Source organism: Mya arenaria, chromosome 3 (genome assembly GCF_026914265.1).
Source record: "Mya arenaria isolate MELC-2E11 chromosome 3, ASM2691426v1".
NCBI lineage: Eukaryota > Metazoa > Mollusca > Bivalvia > Myida > Myidae > Mya > Mya arenaria.
This window is the reverse complement of record NC_069124.1, coordinates 57,943,193-57,966,758: the sequence shown is the minus strand read 5'-3', so window position 1 is coordinate 57,966,758 and position 23,566 is coordinate 57,943,193. Positions and strand designations below refer to the sequence as shown.

General features: G+C 36.3%; 1 protein-coding gene across 1 annotated transcript; it reads right to left on the bottom strand.

Moving 5' to 3' along the window:
• Positions 1–23,253, bottom strand: LOC128228421 (periostin-like). The gene is made up of 14 exons (XM_052939724.1): positions 23,118–23,253; positions 15,361–15,498; positions 7,808–7,906; positions 7,103–7,167; positions 6,665–6,830; positions 6,236–6,395; positions 5,515–5,592; positions 4,428–4,647; positions 3,572–3,781; positions 3,108–3,245; positions 1,804–1,970; positions 1,253–1,395; positions 774–930; positions 1–543 (listed from the first exon to the last, which is right to left on the bottom strand). Exons 2-14 carry the CDS (start codon positions 15,495–15,497, stop codon positions 310–312), a joined length of 1,974 nt encoding a protein of 657 aa, XP_052795684.1. The 5' UTR covers position 15,498; positions 23,118–23,253; the 3' UTR covers positions 1–309.
• Between the last annotated feature and the right edge of the window lie 313 nt (positions 23,254–23,566).

Sequence of the window (23,566 nt, the reverse complement as noted above, 5' to 3'; positions counted from 1 at the left end):
TTTTTTTTCATTTATTTCAAGTTAAATAATAATACAAACAAAACAAATATATCATGTTAAGAAATAAACATAATGTGTACTTATCCCTGAAACAAAAAATGTAAAACATCGACTGTATGCCATAAGTTCACTGGCCAATAACCGTCTGACGTTCTCAGAACGCAAACACTGCATTTATATAATTACAACATGTACATGTACAATCTCCACTTCCTCGGTCCCTGTTGAGCTGTTTGCAACCATTGAGATCAATAACACTGTGTTTGAGACACATCCCCAGTTCGTACTTTCAAATCATATTCACTATGTTCAGCTAGGGTCCGTTTTGCATGCACATTCAAACACGCGGTCCACGACATAAATGACGCCATTTGTGGCAAAAATGGGCGAGTCCAATATGTCAGAATATGTGTTCAGCATGTATTTGTCTTTTGCTCGCTGAAACAATAGTCTCTCCCCCTGCATTGATTCTATCAACAGAACTGAGTCCTCGGCGATGGATCGATGTTCAACGTATCTGTTTACAATATGATTTTGGATGTGCTGAAAACAGAAAAAATAGATACGACTATCATTCAATCAGTTTAACATTTCAACCCCACCTTTGACTGACCATATGTCAATCATTATATTATTGTACAAAATCCTAAACGTTTGAAAAATAATCATATGATTTAGAACTTTATACGAATAGTAAACTATTTAATCTATTAAAAATAAAATACGGAGATGCTACAAAGTAAGGATTTATTTTATGTTTAGGGTTTGTGTACCATTTTTAACTTTTTACTATCGTCGAAAAGCTCGTCAAGATGCCACTGGGGAAGTTTAGCAAACGCCTGGTCAGTAGGCACGAACACGGTTAGGGATCGGTCTGAGTCTGACAGTAACCCATCTAGACCCGCTACCTCTACTCCTTTTCTGAATATGCTGAAAATAGTATATTACAGTAGTGAGAAATGGGGTCATGAACACACAACACTAGTTGATTGCGGTCATTTTATTGATTTTAATTTTTCTATAAATATAGGACAGAAAATATAATACATAATAATAATAATAATAATAATACTTTGCAATTTTAACAACGCTTCATTTAGAACCATTTACACATCGCGCTGGATTAAATGTTCTATTAATATTTTATAAAAAAAACCCCTAGATCTCAGAGTATATGTATTTCCATAGGCAGGTGACATACACTTGGACAACTAAACGTTTGACTAATTAAAAAAATGAGGAGTTAAGCTACCTGAATCTGAGCTCATCCATCGTGTGTAGGATGTTGTAGATGTTGTCGGTTGGTGGGTAAAGGACCTTGTCAATCACATGGACAACCCCGTTACTACACTCATGGTCGGGTGAGGTAATGGCTGCGTCGTCTACCAAAATACCCTGCAAAAGTTAGATTTGGGTTTAAATTGTTTCTAGGGAATGACATTTTTTCCAGTCACTATTAATTGACACAATCGTCATGGCACAAACACTAGCCAGCAGACAATGGTCGTTTTCTGAGTAATGGATTTTCCTTGTTTTTATTGCAATATTCATGCAAGAAAACGTAAAATACGAAATTATGTGTTTTGACAGGATAAAAACACAATATTTTACTGGATTAGCTTCAACCCCTGCTTCACTGCTCTAGGTTTCTAGTACAGATCGCTTAAAAGAAAATCTTGTTTTTCATTTAATACTAGAAGATTTTCTGATAGATTTTTTTTTTAGATCGGCTGTTGTTGATTACCGAAGATGCAATATTACGAACACTTTAATGTGGCTTACGTCTATAATAGCAATACTTACATCTTTATGAATTGCTAGTTTAAGAACACTCCCGGAGTTCATAATGATTCCGCTATCTCCAACAAAATTTTCCGTTCTTATTTTTCCAATGGTTAACGCATAGTCGAATATTGTGGTGAAAAGTAGAGGGTCGGAAAACAGTTCCCTTCGTTTGTTCTTTGGCATATCTGTAACGTAGAATGACAACGTCAGTAAATGTAACATTTTAATTGTAAGACCGCGATATTTTCACCGCTATATTTAATGATCTTTCACAGCTATACCTCATTCACAATCACAAAAGGATGCCATATCCTACCCATGTTAAAGGATGCCATATCCTACCCATGTTAAAGGATGCCATATCCTACCCATGTTAAAGGCTGCCATATCCTACCCATGTTAAAGGCTGCCATATCCTACCCATGTTAAAGGATGCCATATCCTACCATCCTACCCATGTTAAAGGATGCCATATCCTACCCATGTTAAAGGCTGCCATATCCTACCCATGTTAAAGGATGCCATATCCTACCCATGTTAAAGGATGCCATATCCTACCCATGTTAAAGGATGCCATATCCTACCCATGTTAAAGGCTGCCATATCCTACCCATGTTAAAGGATGCCATATCCTACCCATGTTAAAGGATGCCATATCTTACCCATGTTAAAGGATGCCATATCCTACCCATGTTAAAGGATGCCATATCCTACCCATGTTAAAGGATGCCATATCATATCCATGTTAAAGGATGCCATATCCTACCCATGTTAAAGGCTGCCATATCATATCCATGTTAAAGGATGCCATATCCTACCCATGTTAAAGGATGCCATATCATATCCATTAAAGAATGCCATATCCTACCCATGTTAAAGGCTGCCATATCCTACCCATGTTAAAGGATGCCATATCTTACCCATGTTAAAGGATGCCATATCATATCCATGTTAAAGGATGCAATATCCTACCCATGTTAAAGGATGCCATATCTTATCCATGATAAGTGTTTGAGCATTGGATGCCAAACACGAGCGCCACAACCGTATGTAAATACACAACCGTTCTTTTCTAAGTGAATTAAGGGGCTTAACTCCACAAATAGTTTAACTAGAGTTGGAGTTCTGCACACATGTACTTGAACGTGTCATCACCATATACTTATACCTGTACATATTTTCTTTATACTTTCTCAAACGCTTTTTGAATGACAGACAACGGTTAACGTTTCTGCGTGCCGCAAAAATGCAAACTCGCCCTTTTTAAAAAAAACAACAACAAGAACAACACAAGAGTTAAAATGAAAACGCAGCTAGCGTACCTCCAAACGCCTTATCTGACGGAGCAAAGAGCGTCATCTCTGTGTCCGTCTGTAGCTTGTCCAGCAGACCCATCTCATATGCCAGCTGCAGGAACTTGGTCACGTGCAGGTCACGTGCCGCCACGTCCAACGTCTTAACTGCAATTTGGAATTATAATATTTCTTTCAGAAACAAAGCAACGGATGTAGTTTTATTTTTTATCAACCGTTAGGTCATGAAATGACGTATGTTAAACATAGGTTTTACGTTTGCTTTATTCTTCTGTTTTGCATTTCCTAATTAAGTATAACACTTACTGATGTACGCACAAACCGCGCACATACATCAGAACAAATACATAATAGTTGACGTATGCGCGAACAGCGTCCTCAAATCAGAAGAAATACATATTTATTTTTACATGGTTATTTGCAGATAAACTAAACAAATGTAATAGAAAAACTGTACTCGAATAAAGAAGTACCAAAGTTAGGTAACTGTATTTTATTGATGATGTGTACTACGCCATTTCCGGCGAGGAGGTCCGCCTTGACGATCTGTGAGTTGTGGAGAAACTGTCCACTCTTTTTGCACGACATCTTTTGTTTTGAGCCGTCCAGCATGGTGACTGACGTCTTGTCCACGTTGGCGGAGGCGCAGTAGATCCTCGGCGCTGTGTGATGCATAATAACCGCTGGTAGGAATAAATGATAGCATTATAGCATTAGTCTCAGACGTAGTAAAAACGTATGTCATACATGATAATCTTGAAATCATTTACTATAGTAAGCTGAAATACTATACATAGTAGTCACGAGAAAAGATCAAGTTGATTTCAGCGGATATAATTTAGTAACTTAACCATTTGAGTGTACTGCATTTTCGATAGAAATGAAAGAATGAGACCTCATTGTTTTAAGTAGTCAGCGAACGCTGCATTCGGAGCTATTCGGCCATTTCTATCAAAAACATCCTCGGATGTATGCCGATACATTAGTTGAAGTAGTTCGTAAATTTTTGAATTATACCATAAATTAAATGTAGTGTTTTAGAGTTGTATTAATTGATCTAAGTTTAAATTGATTGCCAGTGAAGGGTATTATTGCAAACATAATTAAGATTCCCAAGTCATAAAGTTTAACTGCTAAATAAAATTACTACGCGATCTATTTGCGGCGGACTTAAACGTACCGCTTTTTGAGTATGTAAACCGTCCAAATACATCCGAGAATGTTTTTGATAAAAATGGCCGAGGAGTTCCGAATGTGAACGCTGATCATTATATAAGGTAACGCTATGTTATCTTAGGAGAGCTTCTAGCCAAAAGACTTTATGTTTACCTTCAGCAGTCTTCTGCTCACGAAGTACCCTCTCCAGCACAAGCTTTGGGAGGCGGGAGAAGGCGTAGTTGCTGGGTGCGAACACTGTGAAGGGGCCGTCGGCGCGCAGCATGGGGAACATTTCCGCCGTGTAGAGAACCTGGATGAACTGCGAGAACTGTTCGGTCTGACGGAACATAACGTCCGTAATGTTTCCGAACAGGTCAAACGTCTGCAAAACCTGGAACAGACGACACCAGAGACGCTGCATTTATGAGGGGTTGAACATATTCACAATTAATCATTAGCACCATTTATTGTACAGTTTACATGTAAATAATCGGATAGTCGGATAGAGACCAAGATGTGACTTTTTTATCATTCGGAATTCCTCGGCCATTTTCAATCAAATACAAACTCAGATGTATACCGGTTTATCAGTAGAATTAGTTCGTATTTATTTATATTTTATTTATTTCGTAAATAATAGTAAAAATTAATTGTAATGTTTTAACGTGTAGTTTTATAACTAAGTTTAAATTAATTGCCAGTAAAGTGTAACTTTGCATAAATAATAAGGTTTTCAAGAGTAAAGTCATTAAGTATAACTGCTCTATGGAAATTACTACGCGATTTACTTGTAGCGTAATTAAATTAATTGTAAAGATTTCTGGCATTGAAAACCATTTATATACATCCGAGGTTGTTTTCGATGGAAAATGGCCGAGGAGTTCCGAATGCATTTGATGTTCAAATCAAACAATGTAAGACAATCATTGTACTTTGCCCTATAGAAGCGTTCCATTTGTTCACAGAGGGACCGTTGCCAACATCGTCTCAATCTCCAGAAAGGCCTTTAGCATTTGTTTGACATAGTGTACCACTCTGGCAACCTTTCATTATCGGTGTACGGTAACATGAACAGCTGGGTCGACTTCAGATTAATGATATGCAAATCATTACATAAGAAGATCATCGCGAAGATCTACAACTATTTAAAAGTAACTAAAAATACCAATTGTATACCATACCCGCCAAGCACAATTTAATACCTCTCCATTTAAATTAATAAAGTTTAAGCCAAATGTTAAGTAAAGTATTTAAATACCTGATCAATGAGATGTATGACACCATTTGAGGCAAGGATGTTCCCTTTGATCAGCCGGGCACAGTTGACAGTGTGCATCTGAAATCAGCAATTGTGATAAGCGGTTAATGGCGCGAACTTTGATGTCTTATTAAACCCAGTAAGCACTGTAATCATGTTTTTATATTTATGTATTAAACTATTTCGCATGCAAGACATATCAAAGAGAGCTTGCAAAATGTTAAGCTTTTTAAATATTTAAATGATATTAAAATAAATAAATCGTTATGGTAATGAATGTGATCCACACAAGTGATAGAGTCATCGTTCTACTGGATAAATTGCTGAATTGCGAAGTTGTATATGCCAAAATTCGCTTAATAAACATGGAACTAGATCATGGTAGAATGTCATCAATTTTATCAGTTTTGGCCACATATCCAATAGGAAATAATATCTACATGACCACAGAAGGCGTCCATGTTTTATATGACGTATACGGTTGGATCAGAAATGTTATTAAAAGCTAGTAATATATATAATTATAATGAGTTGATGTGCATTTGTACAGGGCTTTGCAGCTCTAAATAATGTAAAATTGTAAAGCTCTAACTATAATGTAATTGCTAGAATAAAGTTATTTTCGAAGGAACGTAATCTGTCTTCTGCAAAATTACAAAAGTGTTTTAATATGAACACATCCAAAACAATTCAAGTGTAGAGTAGTGTCGTACATGCTTACATCCTGTTTTGAGCGGCCGGAAATGCTGAGTGGTTTGAGACCGTAATAGAGGGACGGCAGCAGCTGCAATCCCCGGAAGTGGTCTGAGTGGTGCCAACCGGGCGCAACGTGGTAGTGCAAGAGTGATAGTGCGTTGTACGTCCACGGAAACACGCGTTGTCTGTGAAAAAAAGATGCAAATATCAGACGACATGATACTGGATTCGTACAACCGGTGAGGAAAGTAAACTGTGTATAAAATGATTTTCAATTTGGAACTTTCTATTCTTTAGTCAAAACATTGTCAATTACTAGTGACACACCCGTTAAATAAACAATTGTTTTTTTTTCTAAATCAAGGTTTTATTCTCAATTTTCTTAATTCAAAGGTATAATAAAAATAACAAGGTGCATCAATATATTGTACCAATGTTGCGGAGTTCTGCTTACCGCTGATCCTGCGTGATACTTTCGAACGCCTTATCAATGGGCGCAAACACTGTAAAAGCGCCTGTCTCCCTCAGTTTGTACTCCAGCTCAGTGTTCTTGAGAAGCTTGGTGAACTCGGTCACCCCTAGGTCCGTCAGCGTCTCCCGGATGTTCTTAGTTGGCTGCACTGAAAAAAAAGCATCGGTGAGCGAACAAGCCCTCTGCTGGTGCTCTTAAATTTAACACGAACCCACACACACTCTCACAGAGGGGTTTGTTCATGTAGAATCATGAATGATCGCTCGTCTGGTCTAAAGTTATGGTATAAGAATTAGCAAAACAATTCTATGATAGAAAACTATACTCGGCAAAGGTAATAAAGGCAAATAGGTTGACCGTGTACTTGACTCTGATGATGTTTATTGTACCAAATATCCTACTGTTGTCTTGCATACTTACAGGCAGGGCAGCCCTCGTGACCGTCCATGGCTCCAAACCCACAACAGCACTCGTATCGTACAAACCTGCGACGTATTAAACAAAAACACACAGATAAAACCTAAACATATTCACTTAGGCAAAGGGATCCCAAACAACTGTTTACCATTGATCAGTTCCATGAAGGGATTTAACTTGGGGATGGTTTTGTAAGAGAGATTTGTAACTGACAAAGATTCTCATGAAAGCGTATTGTCGCTCAACGGTGTGTAGAAGATATCATAGACATGTAATTTAGGTACAAATCTTAAGGATATATTATGATAAAGGGAAGATGTCACACTAGTGTACTCAAACGACACACTAAATACGTACGTTGCTGTGTTCTAAAGATTACAGACTGTATGTACGCTGGTGTTCTTAATATGACAGATTTTTCGTACCTTGCTGTTCTTTACTTAAAAGACAGAATGTTCTTCGCGGTTCTAAATATGACAAATTGAACGAAAGTTGGTGTTCTGAAGATGGCAGTCTGTACATACGTTAGTGTTCTTAAGATGTCAGATGTACATTTGTGTTCTAGAGATGACAGACTAAACGTACGTTGTTGTTGTTTTTGTTGTTGCAAGGATGATAGATTGTACCTATGTTGTTGTGGTCTAACGAATGCAGACTTTACGTTCGTTTTTTTATTTTAAGATTCTAAAGATGACAGATTGTACGTACGTTGGTGTTCCGCAGACTTTCTTGATGCGTTTCCTAACACAGTCCGGGTAGAACTTCTCGCCCGTCTTGAACACTTCCTGCACCGCACACACGTTAGGTCTGGAGTTAGAAGCAATACATTAGCAAGAGAACTAAAACATTCAACCTCAACTCCTTATTGCCAAAGGCCTTGGAAAAACATGCAAAACCGTCATAGTCCAGGAAAGCTGATTTTCCCATAGTAAGGGACCTTGAGGATGTAAAGAACTGGAATTATGCCATAGTTATAGGAACTAAAATAAAAAAACGCGATTATGACCTTGTTGCAGAACATCTTTACATTTTAATTCCAGAGAATCTAATGCAAATGTGATGGCTTATTTTCCATTTAGTTCTGTCCACATCCATCCAACCGCCGCCCACACCCTTCCCTACACCTTTATCCCACTGCCTCTTACACCCTTTCCCCACATCCATTCCACCGCCATCCATACCCGTCATCCACATCTATCCCATCGCCGCTTACACCCTTCCGCCACATCCATTCCACCGCCGACCATACCCGTCCTCCACATCTATCCCACCTCCGGTTACACTTCATTACACATCCATTCCACCGACGACCATACCCGTCCTCCACATCTATCCCAACTCCGCTTACACTTCATTACACATCCATTCCACCGTCGACCATACCCGTCCTCCACATCTATCCCACCTCCGGTTACACTTCTTTACACATCCATTCCACCGCCGATCACACCCTTCCCCCACATCCATCCCACCGCCGACCATATCCTTCTCTCCCCTTCCCCCGAAGTCCGTCCCAACGCCGACCGCACCCTCCCCCCATATCCATCCCACCGCTGACCATACCTCCCACACACACATCTGTTCCAACAAGCCATTACGCCAGAATGACCAAATGTGTTCTTACCGTTCTGACTTGTTGGCGGGCTTTCGCTAAGCATACGCAGACGTATTACACATATATGGATAATGCAGATTTTCAACTATGTTCGACAAGAATGTGCGCATTATATATGTCTTTCATACGCCAAAACGACAAATACACCACAAATACACTGGCAACCGTCGTAAAAACTGTGACTGGATAAGTAATCCACAGGTTATCGTTTGGCTAGTTTGCTATTAAAAAATCAAACAATATGATTGGTCAACAGTATTTTTTGGATAAATATTGACCAATCAATAAATAAGTTCGCAAACTTTAACCAAATCAAAACTTAAAAAGTTCTGTAAAATTGGCTGCTAATGCTGATATAAAAAATAAAGAATACGGCGTTCTGGCATAAAAAAACGACATGGCATAAATCATACATCATGAATACCATTTGTACAATCACAGACATCTGATTTGTAAAAAAACACATCGGAAGGTTAGGAGAAAAATATAATAAAATGTCTACAAAAAATGCATGATTCATTTCATTTTATTCCAATATTGAACTTGCAATGTATATTAACAAAACTGATATGATTTACATGTCAACCAGGTTTGATTTATGAGGTATTTCCTTCAATATAAATTAGTATTGCAACAATTATAACCGTAATGGTTCTTGTTGGATTCCATAATTGTGGTAGCCTTTGTACGCAGGTGAGGCATTTCATAAAGTTCAGCCGGCGGAAAATATGACAAATAATTGTTGTGTTAAATAATTTCAGCGAGCTAATTATCGTTCGGTTTTGAATAGATATGTCCGGCAGATATAATCTCTAAAAGAGTATACTTGTCGTAAATAATGATGAATTGACAGTAAATGGGGAAGGCAGAATTTGATCCTGCAATCAACTCAAGACAATATCTCTTGCCATATGACTCCTTACGTTCATGAACTTCCACTGTCCTTTAAGGCACGTTAACTTGTGAATATGAGATACCAAATTTTGATTGGTTTCGTAAAACTTTGTAATGCCATTTATTTTACAGTTTACGTAATATAAACGTTTTTCATCTGAGGCGATCGTTTTCCCTCAAAGAAATAAAATAAAATGATTTTAACATTTAAAGTAGATTTATTATTATAAGAGGTGTTACACCTGCTAGACCGTTGAAAACGCGGTATCCTATTCTTATTCTAGACACGCAAATATAAATACGGTTGAGTTAAAGACAAAAATACTCGTCAATATATAACTAGAGCTGTCACAGGAGTGACGAATACCCCCAAATGCCGCCTGGACACAGGAATGGCAAACCATTCCTTTGGAAAGAGGCCATAACTCCAAGGTTACTGCACACTGCATCTTCTTTTATCATGCATGTATTGTTTGTCCGGACACCGTTTTTCTATTTTCGTAACAGTGCACAAAAACCTTTACTCCACTGGCCCCATTTTCAATCACAAGCATTGTCTTCACAGAGGCTGCCTATACAGCAAGTTTCACCACAATATCTCATGCCCAATTAAAGTTATGAAGCAGAAACCATGTTTCTATTTTTAGTAACAGTGACTTTGACCTTGGCCCCACCAGCCCCAATATCGAACTTGACCTGTATCTTCTGATGTTACACCTGTGTACCAAAAAATGTTCAAATCTGTCAAGCCTTTCATGAGTTATCGTCTGGAAACCATTTTTCTATTTTTAGTAACAGTGACCTTGACCCCACCAGCCCCAATATTGAACTTGATCTGTATCTTCTGATGTTACACCTGTATACCAAAAATTGTTCAAATCCGTTTAGCCTCTCATGAGTTATCGTCAAAAAACCGTTTTTATTTTTTTAGAAACAGTGACCTTGACCTTGGTCCCACCAGCCCCAATATCGAACTTGACCTGTTTCTTCTGATGCTACACCTGTGTACCAAATTGTTTTTCAAATTTGTCAAGCCTTTCATGAGTTATCGTTTGGAAACAGTTTTTCTATTTTTAGTAACAGTGACCTTGACCTTGGCCCCACCAGCCCCAATATCGAACTTGACCTGTATCTTTTGATGTTACACCTGTGTACCAAACATTTTTCAAATCTGGCAAGCCTTTCATGAGTTATCGTCCGGAAACCGTTTTTCTATTTTTAGTAACAGTGACCTTGACCTTGGTCCCACCAGCCCCAATATCGAACTTGACCAGTATCTTCTGATGTTACACCTGTGTACCAATTTTTTTTCAAATCTGTCAAGCCTTTCATGAGTTATCGTCCAAAAACCGTTTTTCTATTTTAAGTAACAGTGACCTTGACCTTGGCCCCACCAGCCCCAATATCGAACTTGACCTGTATCTTCTGATGTTACACCTGTGTACCAAATTTTTTTTCAAATCTGTCTAGCCTTTCATGAGTTATCGTCCGGAAACCATGGAAACCGACAGACCGACCGACCGACCGACCGACCGACCGACCGACAAGCTCACTCCTATATACCCCTTCAAACTTCGTTTGTGGGGGTATAATTATGTTTTCAGCATTCAGAAAGGTGCTTAGGATCCTATACATCAACCACATGTATCTGTCAACATTCAGTTGGACATAATAATGTCTTCATGATTGCTAATGTTGTTAACTTCCCTACAAACAATAAAGGAAAACTTAAACATTGTTCTATGAAAACACGCTAATTGGTAAACGACGAAAACGACGACGAAAATAATGCTGTTGCTACTACTGCTGCTGCTGATGCTGCTGCTGATGATGATTGTGGTGATGATGGTGGCGATGATGTCGACGACGAAAATACGGCGGCGACGACGATGATGATGATGATGATGATGATGATGAAGATGACATCTTCTGCTTATGGTTACTTTTGATAGTGGCATCTCTCATATTATGTTGAACCTCAAACGATATCTCGTACAACGTGTGTTTACAGTGGTTGACATCGACCGGAACAAAGATCATTAATTTCTGTTCTTTGACGAGTAATTTGTCCTAAATACACCGGTGACTGACTAACAGGTGCGTTGAAATAGTCATTTGTTGGACAAATCGGTGTATAATACGCTGGTAGCATGCAACTTCGTAATAACACTCTCGTTTGTAAGCACTGTTTGTTGCTGACATGACAATCAAGTTACGTTAATCATAAAAGAAAACATTCCGCATGATAATATCTCATAAAACCGTAATAAAAGCTCTCCCTATCATATATTTATCTCCAATCTCATAGCATGGTAACATGTTCGTGCGAGCAAAACCCCGCAAATGCAACAAAAAGTTGATATCCTTCATAGTTGTGCAGAATGTGAAAGTAATTCGCCTTTCAATACAGCGTTGATATACAGTTTGACATTAATAATGTGTTTTCCTAAAAATAAATCACATTTGTCCGTGAATGATTTTCAAATGAGGAACAATGTCGAGAGTCTGCGCACTGTGGTCTGCGGTACAGTTGACTGATGCACTTAAAATTGCTTCATGTTAAAATAAATTCAAGTTATAATAGATACAGAAAAACACACTTAAAATCTGTGCATTACTTAAACCCATCTTTTCAAATCGGGCAGTTTTAATTTAATGTGTGCAGGATGTATTTTTTTGTCTTAATATGCCAAAACCGGATGAGAAAACTTTTGTTCATTCAATGAGCGAATTCAACAACCATATCAAAATGTATTGCAGCATGTGTTGAGCGAATGGAGGTAACTGACAATAAATGAACAATGAAAGTGTCAGAAAAATCATGTATATTTGATCAATTCTGAACTCCAACAAATATCTGGAGAATTTCCCGCCGCGAATTACAGTAGAATTTTTGATTACACATCTAATTCACCCTCAATCTTAAATCGAAATTCAATTTGCATTCCTGTCTGCGAGAAACAAATCCCCGACTCAAAGTCAGAAAGACGTAGACATCCAATAGGTTGAACTTCTAGGATTCATATATCGCAGCTCGTATTTTTGGGAATCAGGGGTGGTTCTTCAATATTTTTAACGTATGTCAATCTTATGGTCATACATCACTGACTTCATTCGTAATATTAGTTTGTTATTTATAGCAAGAAGTCTACACCTTTCTTAGATCCAATTAAGACCAACATTGAATACCAGCCCTGGCCCTTTAAAACCTACTTGTCCCGAAAGCTGTTAATCATATTCTAGCGTCATTGGTACCTATTCATTTATGGGGACAGTGCGAAAAAATGTGCAAACGTTCAACGCTCTTGTTTTTGTTTTGATGGAGGTTTGAAGACCTCAAGATTGTTGTATCCTTTAAAACGCATGAAACTTACAGTGAATATACTGTGAATAAATGTCCACAATTAAACAATTAAATTACATTAAACCATGCACACACACTGCAGGTTGCCAACATGTGCGATATAAATCTGCAGAAACACTCAAACGCTTAACCACGGTGACAAATGATTGGAAAAAACACGGTTCCAAGTTCGTATCAGATCTAGACTAATCAATTCTAAATTTCGCAGAAATTCACGCTATTCCTTTGAAGCTTTGAAAGTTTAATTTGCTGGGAAAACTTAGCTGGGTGGTAAAATAAAGTTGAACATATTTGAGATAACTGTTATTCGACTCAGGGTTTTTTTCGACTATGCACCATTCACTTTTGAATACATTTAAATATAACCATAAATAAAAAAAAATCGAAATAAAGAGGTGTCGAATGAATACACATCATAACCATTTCGAGAGAATGCCAATCAATTACTTTGTAAGTTGATAAAGGGGCATAACTCTAAAACTATTTAAGGCAGAGTTATACTCATGAGGATAAGCATATTGATACCAATACTGAAATACTTAAGCTGATTTTAACTGGAGAAGTTGTGGCCACGTAGGCAAAAAGCCCATGTATACAGGCTAATATGTATACAGGCTAATATGTATACAGGCTAATATGGTGCATCTGTAAACAAATCATATGCTTTTTTGTTTAAGTCATTAAAAGTCAAATGAGTTCAACAAAATTATGCATTATAACTTATTATAATTTCTTTTGTGCATCTATCTAGTATGAAACTATATTGCTCCTTTAATGTCTGTTCGCTTCGAAATGCAGACAATTTATGGGGACTTGAACAGGTATCTCAGCTATAGAAACAAAACAGTATTTCTTCTGGAAACTTTGCCGAACTACAAATTTGCTTTAGATTTACGCTACAACACCTTTTTGCAATTCTCTCGTAACCCACTCTGAGGGGTTATCCAAACAATCTTCCTCTCATTATCTGGGTGTTATTGGCGCATTCTGAACATTATAAGACAAAAAGGATATGGGATTTAGTAACAAAGAGGACTCATTAAAAACACATGAGAACAAAGCCTGACTCGCCGGGTCAAATAGCTTCTGTCAATCACTTGTTTATATACCAGCCACTGCCAGGCACATCGTACTTCGAGCGCTGAATGGTGCTTTAGGCCTTTACAGCGTTTCAAACGTAATGCTGGTGACAATTAAGGACATTTTATGTATTTTGGTGACAAATGAGCCAAACATTCCGCGTCACCCGCACAACAGAATGGCTTAGGACAGCGTTACGTTGACAGACACTGAGAATGATATATGTTTACATCTAAAAGCTCACTTCTGGGCATGGCTGCGATTATTTGGTACAAAACGCATCGAAAGACTCTCAATTATCACAATTACAAGTCACTATCCAAAATTATACATATACAACAAGTGTTGTATGGACACTGTTAGCTGAACCAATCTCAGACTTTATCTGTCTAGTACGTATTTTACTGCTAGACTAAATACCGCCTAGTGGCCATAAAAACTAGCTGCCTACCTATTTCTTACTCACAGTTGCTAAATCAACTCCTTGCTTGTACTTTAACGATTGTTTTCATACCGTGCACTTGCTTGTACTTTAACGATTGTTTTCATACCGTGCACGGCTACATTTGCATGGTTCACATTGCCGCACTGTTTAGAGGCGAGTTTGTTTGAAAAGGCCATTTTGACACTAAATAGAATTAGGCCTGATGTCAGCAATGTGTGTGGCTGGAAATGGGTTTCATTGACGAGGTTTGCTTGTGGTGGATTTTTTTTTTCAGCATTAACGTTGAAAGATCTTGACATGTTGCATGCATATCGCATTTTTTTACAGAAATGAGACACTGCACAATTGTCTGACTTTAAAAGAATCTTGCACGCATATTTTCTGAATAAAAGTACATGTACATCTTCGCTTTTATTTGAATGTACAGTGGATACTTGCTATGTCGAACTCTGTTATCTCGATGTTCTGGTTATGTCGAACAGTTTTCGAATGTTTATGGATAAGTTTTACACATTTTGTTTGTCGGTTATATCGAATGTTCATTATCTCGGAGTATTTCCAAAGTACCAAGGACATCGAGATAGCGGGTTTCGACGGTAATATTTTTTTACTAAACAATGCCACTGTTTATAGTCAGGCGAGTCCTGTCAGTCAAAACCCTTGTATAAGACGCCAAAAAGAAATTATTTTTTTACTAAGAAACAATATTGTATATCAATTTTACCAACACCAGCACCGGGTAACGTCCGAAAATCAAGATACATTTCTATTAAGTTTATGAATATTTTCATTTAGTTAGAAGAAGTTTAGTCTTGAAAAAAGAGAGCCGAATACTGAAATCTGCCGCATATAAAAGAACATACCCGTATGCCGCAGCGTCGTTCTGGTACTGAGCGCTGGGACCTTTCCGCGTTTTCCGGGAGTACTTCCAGGCGCCATGGACGTTTACGGGCGAGAGCAGCCACAACAAACAAGCCACCATCCACACTGCCCCGGACATTCTGAAATTTATATTTTCATTTTAATAAGTACTGATTTGCAGACCAACAGGACTTCGCGCGATCTTTATTTACCGCTACAATGAGTCCCCGTGCCATCCCAAACACAAACGCTCCATTAGAATCCAACCTTCATTTTCTGTCAATGAGATTGCAGATACGCAATCACGAAGTACTAGATTTGACCATTAAGAATTTCAATTTTCGTGGGTGTTTAAAGGTTCCCATACTGCCACTCATCCGATACATCTCTCAATGGTTCAGCCAGTGAGGTTGTACTCCAAGTCAGTAAGATGAACGGGAGTAATATCTTAATGATCAAGAAGAGCACGTTCCCTACGCTTACTCCGCCCATTTTTTATCATTAAGAATTTACTTCATGTCATCTTACTATTACTTCTTCTTGTGAACTGAATGACATATCAAGAGGTCCCATGCTGAGAGCAGTAGGCGATAACCAGTGATCCATCATGGAATCATGGGTCACTTCTTAATTACATAATGGCCGATACAGTTCATGGTCTAAACACAGAGTTCCTCTATCATACCACCTTCTACCAAATTTTCCAGTTCAAATAAAAAAACAAAAACAATTTCACTAATTCACCGATACAGTAAATTGCAAACATTTGTAATGAAAAACTGTTTAAAACCCCATTAGATTAAGAAAACATGAGCTATCTGGCAATTGACTTGAAATGATCAAAGAAGTTGAAAGGTGCTGAACTAATTTGCCGACGATATAAAGATCAGCTTGATATGTATGTATTGCCGCCTCGTTTATCAACATCAAGCACCTGCATATTACATACGAACTGTTTTTGCGATTTAATTACTTCTGTTAAATCTACCTGGGTGTTTGTAGTTTCGTGATATAATACCTAAACTCACTTTGAATTAATTTCCTTATACAAATTTAAATAGTAAAATGGTATTCTCGTATTTTATGAGTGGGTATTAATTTACTGTCAAGGTACAACAAAGCTTAATTTGCACTGCTTTCATGAAATCAGCTTGTTTTATATTCTTCTTTTTTACCAGTGGTTATAAATCTTAAAGGAACTTCACACCAGATGGCCCTAACATCGGCAATAACAGTATTTCCCCAAAACAAGCTTAAAATTGTCAATGCAAGCAAGTAGGAGGCCGATAATACATCATTTTACATGATAGAAGGCGGAATAAACGCAACTATCATGTTGCTGTATCATCTGATGTTTCCCGTTTAAAAATGGCGCATACTGGTTTCCCAGTAAAAACTATTTCTGTTCATGAGTACCAGTAAATATCCCGACGCTATTTTCGAACTTACTGGGATGAACGTGGTAGACAAACCCGTTCTTCGAACCGGAAAAATGCGTAAAAACTACGAAAGATGCATGAGTCGTAAGCGATGTTATGCACCAGTAAGCAATGTTCAATGCGTTGTACACAACAATGTCAATTTTATGTATGTTATTGACCAAAAAAAATTCTTGCATTATCATCTGGTGTCTAGTCCCTTTAATACAGAAAATGTTCAGTATATCTTTGTTTCTTTCAATAATTGTTCCCTTGTAAAATACGTGAACCTGAGTACAAATAAAACGCGGAAACAAATTGTAAATTTTTGTTCGGATTTATGCGTACGAAACTGCAGACGTGAGAATGCCAGACATAAACCAGGAGACGAAATGGAATATTAATTTTACGGGAAAACTTTTGCCCCTTTTTTCATTCAACTCAATAAGTTTTGTAATGTCTACTTAATATGACGTTTATGAAAAACGTGCATGCTGCCAAGATTATACAGATGAGTACTCTAAACAGAATAAGACAAAAACAAGGAAATAAAAAGTATAGATATATAAATATTAAGTGGTCTGTGGCAATAACAATTCTTTATAGAACTTCTACATAAATCTGTATGGTGTTTTTATTGTTGTAATAAAGATCTATCTTATCAGTGCCTGCATTCTTGTTATTATTATTGTTATTATAATTAATCAATTAAATCTTGCAAGTTCGCTATTTTGAAGTATAAAAGTACAAGATACCTAACTGTATGATATGACTGCTTCAACTATTTTCTTCTGAATAAAGTTGTACTTTTACAATTTAATCAGCTGTTTTTAAGTTTTCTTTTGACTTTCCTCTCATTAAGGTTGACTTTAGATGCAAAAAGCAAAATGAAAATGCAAGTACTTTACTGCCGATGTACCCACTGCCCGACGACACAAACGCTATTTTTGTTTAAGACGAAGACAAGGTATTGACGGATCGAATTGCAGTGTTTTCAATAGTGCATTGCTGCAACATGCGCTTTGATACTTTAAATATCTTGAATTAAAAGCTGATTTGAAACATAAGTTAAGCTATAGTCTACCATGCATGTTCTCCCTGCCCTAGGTTTACTCGTATTTTGTAAAAAGGGCAAAGACTGGAACACAGTGACCCCAATGTCAATCATGAATTGACTGCGTTCCAATTATATTTTAATTATTGGTCATACATCATGTTTATCTTTATATTATGAATAGACTTTCAGCATGAATACACACCTTGCTCGGAGCTTGCAGATGTCTTTAAGATAATATCCTCATCGCAGGCTTTATTTATTATACCAGTTATCATTTTATAAATGAGTTCCGTGTTCTCAAGTAGAAAATAATACGATACACCTCTATGCGTTGGGCTCATACCATTAATATAATTAAAGCTGCACTCTCACAGATTTACCATTTTTACAACTTTTTTATTTTTTGTCTTGGAAAGAGCAAATCTTTGCGTTAATATCTGCAAACCAATGACTGATATAAAATTGTTGACAAAAATCAGATCGTAGATTTTCATATTTCCGTTCGAAAATTAATGTTTTATGGCTTAAACCGTTACTAAAGGTTTGAGAAAAATGCTTAAAACATCATTTTTAAACTTAAATATAAAAATCTGCGATCTAATTTTTTGTCAGCAGTCTTATATAACTAGTTTCCATTGGTGTTCTCAAAAATTGCATCGTTCCAAGACAAAAATTTTTTTGTCAAAACGTTCAATCTGTGAGAGTGCAGCTTTTAAGGGATAACGAGGCTTAAGCTGAAAACCAATGATGGTAAGATTCAAACTTCAAAAGGTTGCCTTCCAAAGTACACTGTAGAACCCTTCCAACACTAGACGGGTTAACCCCCCCTTCTTTAACCCCATCACAAATCATATGACAAGGATTTTGAGGTCAGGTAAAGGTGTTATCGTTGTGTTTTGTCCACGCCAACTTATCGTGAAATCAGTTAAAAGAGCTTTTTAAAAAGCCTCTCGGTCATGAAACAAATACCAAGGACAAACTAATAAACGGTCGTTTTGACAAACAAACACGTTGTTGAAGGATACATTGAACCTCTCCTACATGTAGGGCGTGTTTGTTGGTAATTAACTTGTTTTGGCTTTATATTGAATTCACGTACTGTGCATTGTTGTGAAGTTTCAAATAAAATGAAAACCAGTTTTATCGTTTGTTTCACGAAAACCGAAACCAGTTTTTGAAACTATCGAAACGTCCTCATTGATTCATTCCATCTAAAAACTAAACTTCGAACAAAGCCTACGGCGGACAGTGAGTGATCTGTCACACGAGTTGGAACACCATTTAGTTAAAGATGCACTCTTACTCCCAAATAAGATTCACCACAATTAATAATATTGTTTAAATATTCCAACAAAGATGAATAAATGTCGAAAACAATGGTTCTTATGAAGGATACCGAGTTGAATTTGAAAGAAATACGCATAAAATACGGTATTTCTACCTATGAGACTAAAGTAGACCATAGTAAATCTTTTATCATTCACCAATCATTTAATATTTTTGCGCTCTCTGCTATTAAATACACGGTTACAATCTTGTTATCAGTAATTAATATTTTCCATAAATGCATTATTTAGTAAGTAGTTAAAGGTTTATCAGTCAAAATTGATGTTTGTTATACATGTGTATGTATTGAATTAAATAAGAGTGTCGCTTTAACACAGGCAAACGACAATCTGCGGTAAAATTGTTTTAAAGAAATGTAGAAATGAGGCTATATGACGACGCTCCATCATGCTGTTGAGGCTGAACACAAACGTGACCATGCATTAATCGATGGCACCATTTAAATATACTGAACTTACATTTTTGTACTTTTTCAGGAGATACAAAAAACAATATAAAATGTCATATACAATGACATGTAGGTTCGGGGTTTTCTGCACCAGTAAACTCAATTTCTATTGGCTGTTAAGTCCGGTGTTTTCAGAAAAGGCGGCAAACTAAAATGTGTAAATAAAAAGATGAAAACCCCGAAATAGCAAAAAAAGTAGGTTCGGCCTTTTTAAATGGTGCCATCGATTTGTTACTTCAAACCAAACTTTCGACACAGGTTTCCAAACCACTTAAACTCACGAAACCAAAACTAGTTTGGAATTTACAAAAACGCCCTTAGTATGTCATCGTTTGAACTAGACACAGTATTATAACAAATTAAACCAGTTAACATAATCTGATGATCTAGCTTGCAACTAATTAGGATCTGATTAAGATATCATTTCAAGACGTGTACATTTCCTGTGAACTGCAGTTCACATTTACCATTAAATGGAACAATCAAGCATAAATTAAGAACAATGGCTTACCTTCACGGAATATTATTAAATGTTCATAATGTGCACAAAATCTTTCTTGATTCATAAACCACGTCTGAACAAAATGCAACAACACAACCAGATTAAAATGAAAGATTGTGCAAAATCTTGATCAATGCTTTATCATGCTGTGAAGGTTATTTTTCAGTTTCAAACAAGCGCAATTTTTAGAATGTAATCAAGCGCTGGAATTTTTTGTTTACAATACGACATTTTTCATTTCGATGGAAATTGGATCAAATCTATTTTAGAATACAACCTACATTTTAAGCAAATAATATTGCAGAATGGCACTCATAATTACTAGGCTGAATCATTAAGAGTTTCACTTTTAAAGGTCCGCCTACTGCCACTTATCCGATACACAATCCTTGCGAAATTGCCTTGACAATGTATCAGCCAACAAAGTTGTATTCTTAGTCAGTTAGATGACCTGAAGTAATATCTTAGTGATTAAGAAAGGCTCGTTCGCTACGCTTACTCCACCCATTCTTAATTATAAAGAATTTACTTCATGTAATCTAACTGTTAGAATTTACTTCATGTAATCTAACTATTTCATCGCATACAGATGAAGAAATCAATAACTAAAACATTGTAATGGACTGCATGACAACGATCTTCTCCAGTTAAACAATATTTTAAAAGTACATGATGATTTGTCAGTCACCTATACTAGTAGAGTAAACTGAAGGCTTTGGTTTTCTGTATTTTATAAAATGTATCCAACAAACAGCGTTAACCACACGCGCGCATGTCGAAATAACAAGGCAGCTGAATAAACTAAGTAGGCGTACTGCACACTGTATATCAATATTAAGCTTTAAACAATAAACCCACAGGTGACAGTATAAGCCAGAAATGGTAAAAATATAGTTATGGATATAATAAGATTATTTTATCATACATATATAAGTATATCCTAATATAAACATGTGTTCCAAATATTTAACTAGGTTTAGTTTATGCTCAAGTGTGGAGAAAGCTGATAGCTAATAGAATTATTGTCGATTCTGTTTCCCGGGTTTCAATTTTGAGCGGCGGCCATGTGAAATACACAAAGTGGGGATCGAGTCCACAACCTGTTAGTTGGGAGGCGGACACACATACCTCTAGACCACCCTTGTTCTCATCTGTAACTGATACTGCCACCTATGAGTAAACCTCTATGAAAGAGCTAGATTATAACATATACCTTTAACATATCCCTCAATTGCTTAATAAATTATTGTTACAGTTTTGAACAAATACAGCATCTGCTTACAGAATTACAACACCTTGATGCTTCATATAATAATATAATTAGGTTTCCTGGTAAATAGGAACGCAACCGGTCTATCAGACGCATTTTTTTGCTATGTAATTTCTTAGAAGATTATGCTAGGTTTTACAGTTTCTGTTGATTGACACATTTCATTACTGAGGAACAATAAGAAATAAGGAACATTATCTCGTACATATTATGGATTCAAAGGGTGCCTTACAGATTGAAACATAATTATGTTTGGTCGTTAACCCTTCATGCTGTTTTATTTTCAGTATGAAAAGTACTTTTGTACTAGCGCAGAAAAAGGACTTTTTAATGATATGGTTTGCGGGTTATAGCTGGGATCATAGTTGGTGGACCATAGTTGGTGCATAGTTGGTGGACCATAGTTGGTGGACCATAGCTAGTGGACAATAGTTTGTGAACCATAGTTGGTGGACCATAGCTGATGGACCATAGTTGGTGGACCATCGTCCACCGGTAGACCATAGCTGGTGGACCAACTATAGTTGGTGGACCATACTTGGTGGACGACCATAGTTGGTGGACCTTAGTTTCTGGTTTACACCTGGGACATCAGTTTGTAGCTTTAACATGAGACAATATTTTCTGTATATTTTAGAACTTGTTGTGCCAGATTATATAGCATAGGTAATACAGTCGTTGACCAATACAGCAAGCTAGTTAAATAAATACACGTATAACAATCCCACTCTTAAACAGACGTTCTCAATTCTGCAACTTGCTAATACTGGTTTCCTTAACTCATACCAAGAAATATAAACCTCTATACATCATGAGAAAGCGAAAATAAATATTACAGTTTAACATTTCACTGAATGCGAAAGTTTGTGAATACTTCCCAAGATGAATTCTATTATCTTTTAGTAACCTCACATTAATCACCGTCATGCACAAATACACAAATAAGCATTCTCTTTAAAAGAAGACCACTGAAACATATTGCAAAAAATGATCTCGAAACAATGTTATATTGCTCTGAACATAATTTTAATAATACTAAAAGTAATAATAATAATATTAGTAATAATAATAATAATAATAATAATAATAATAATAATAATAATAATAATAATAATAATAATAATAATAAAAATTATAATTATAATAACAACAATAATAATAATAATAATAATAATAATAATAATAATAATAATAATAATAATAATAATAATAATAAATCATAATAATTATAATTACTGAATAACAAATGCATAATTTAAACACTGTTTTTTCAGCTAATCTCCTAAACCATGCTTTGTTTTATTCAACACGTTGTCATGCTACTGAATAATTGCAACAAAACATTTAATATTTAACGTTTTAATACTTCAAATGGTTGCCAGTATTAGTCAGTTCAATATAGAACACATAAAGTCTGATTCAGTTACTCTTTTTAAGAGCTTTTACATATATGTAGTGAGCCAATGCATTTTAACATTTATGATTAATATTACGAAATAATAGTACTTTTTTAAAATTTATAAAATAAAACCAAAGCCGAAGACGAAGCCTGAATTTTATTTAAACATTTATAAACATTAAACGATTATATTTCAAATGATTTCTTAACCTTAAGAAAATTTATTTTCGTCATGCTTAAAACAAAAAAACACACGAGTTATTCAATTATTATTAATGCAATAAAAAATATCGCAATCCCCACCCCAAACTATCAAACCTGTAATAGTTCCAGATGGTAAACCAGTATTCCAAACACAATCTCACAGTTCACAGAGAACGTGCAAGCAGCTCCAACATCACGTACAGAAAGCCACAGAAGTCAGGAGTTGGTTACACTAGCCAACATTTTATATACTTCTCTATAATCCACCTACCCGCCTATCGCATTACATTGTACCGCTCGCAGCTTAACGTCAAAATAGTCTTGCTATCAAAGCGGTAAAAGGATACTTATATTTTATTAGTTTTTTGTTAAATACTGAATTTTAATGAATATCAAATGAAGTTTTTCTCCATGACACCTTGAAATCGCCCTCGCTTAACCTATTAAAAAGTCCATTTCGTGTTTTATGACTCTTTTTGTTAAATAGTTTTTCATTAAATTTAAACTCTATACCTTGCTAATAACCGTTCCAAAAGTACTCTAATGAATGACTGTGTCCGTGA

Bases quoted from the DNA above. Each gene is read 5' to 3' on its own strand.
- LOC128228421 (XM_052939724.1), bottom strand. From the start codon at position 15,497: ATGTCCGGGGCAGTGTGGATGGTGGCTTGTTTGTTGTGGCTGCTCTCG. The intron at 4,648-5,514 runs GTATTTAAATAC...CGTCTGTTCCAG, and splicing joins TCATACATCTCATTGATCAG to GTTTTGCAGACGTTTGACCT. The intron at 3,782-4,427 runs GTAAACATAAAG...TATTCCTACCAG, and splicing joins TGAGCAGAAGACTGCTGAAG to CGGTTATTATGCATCACACA.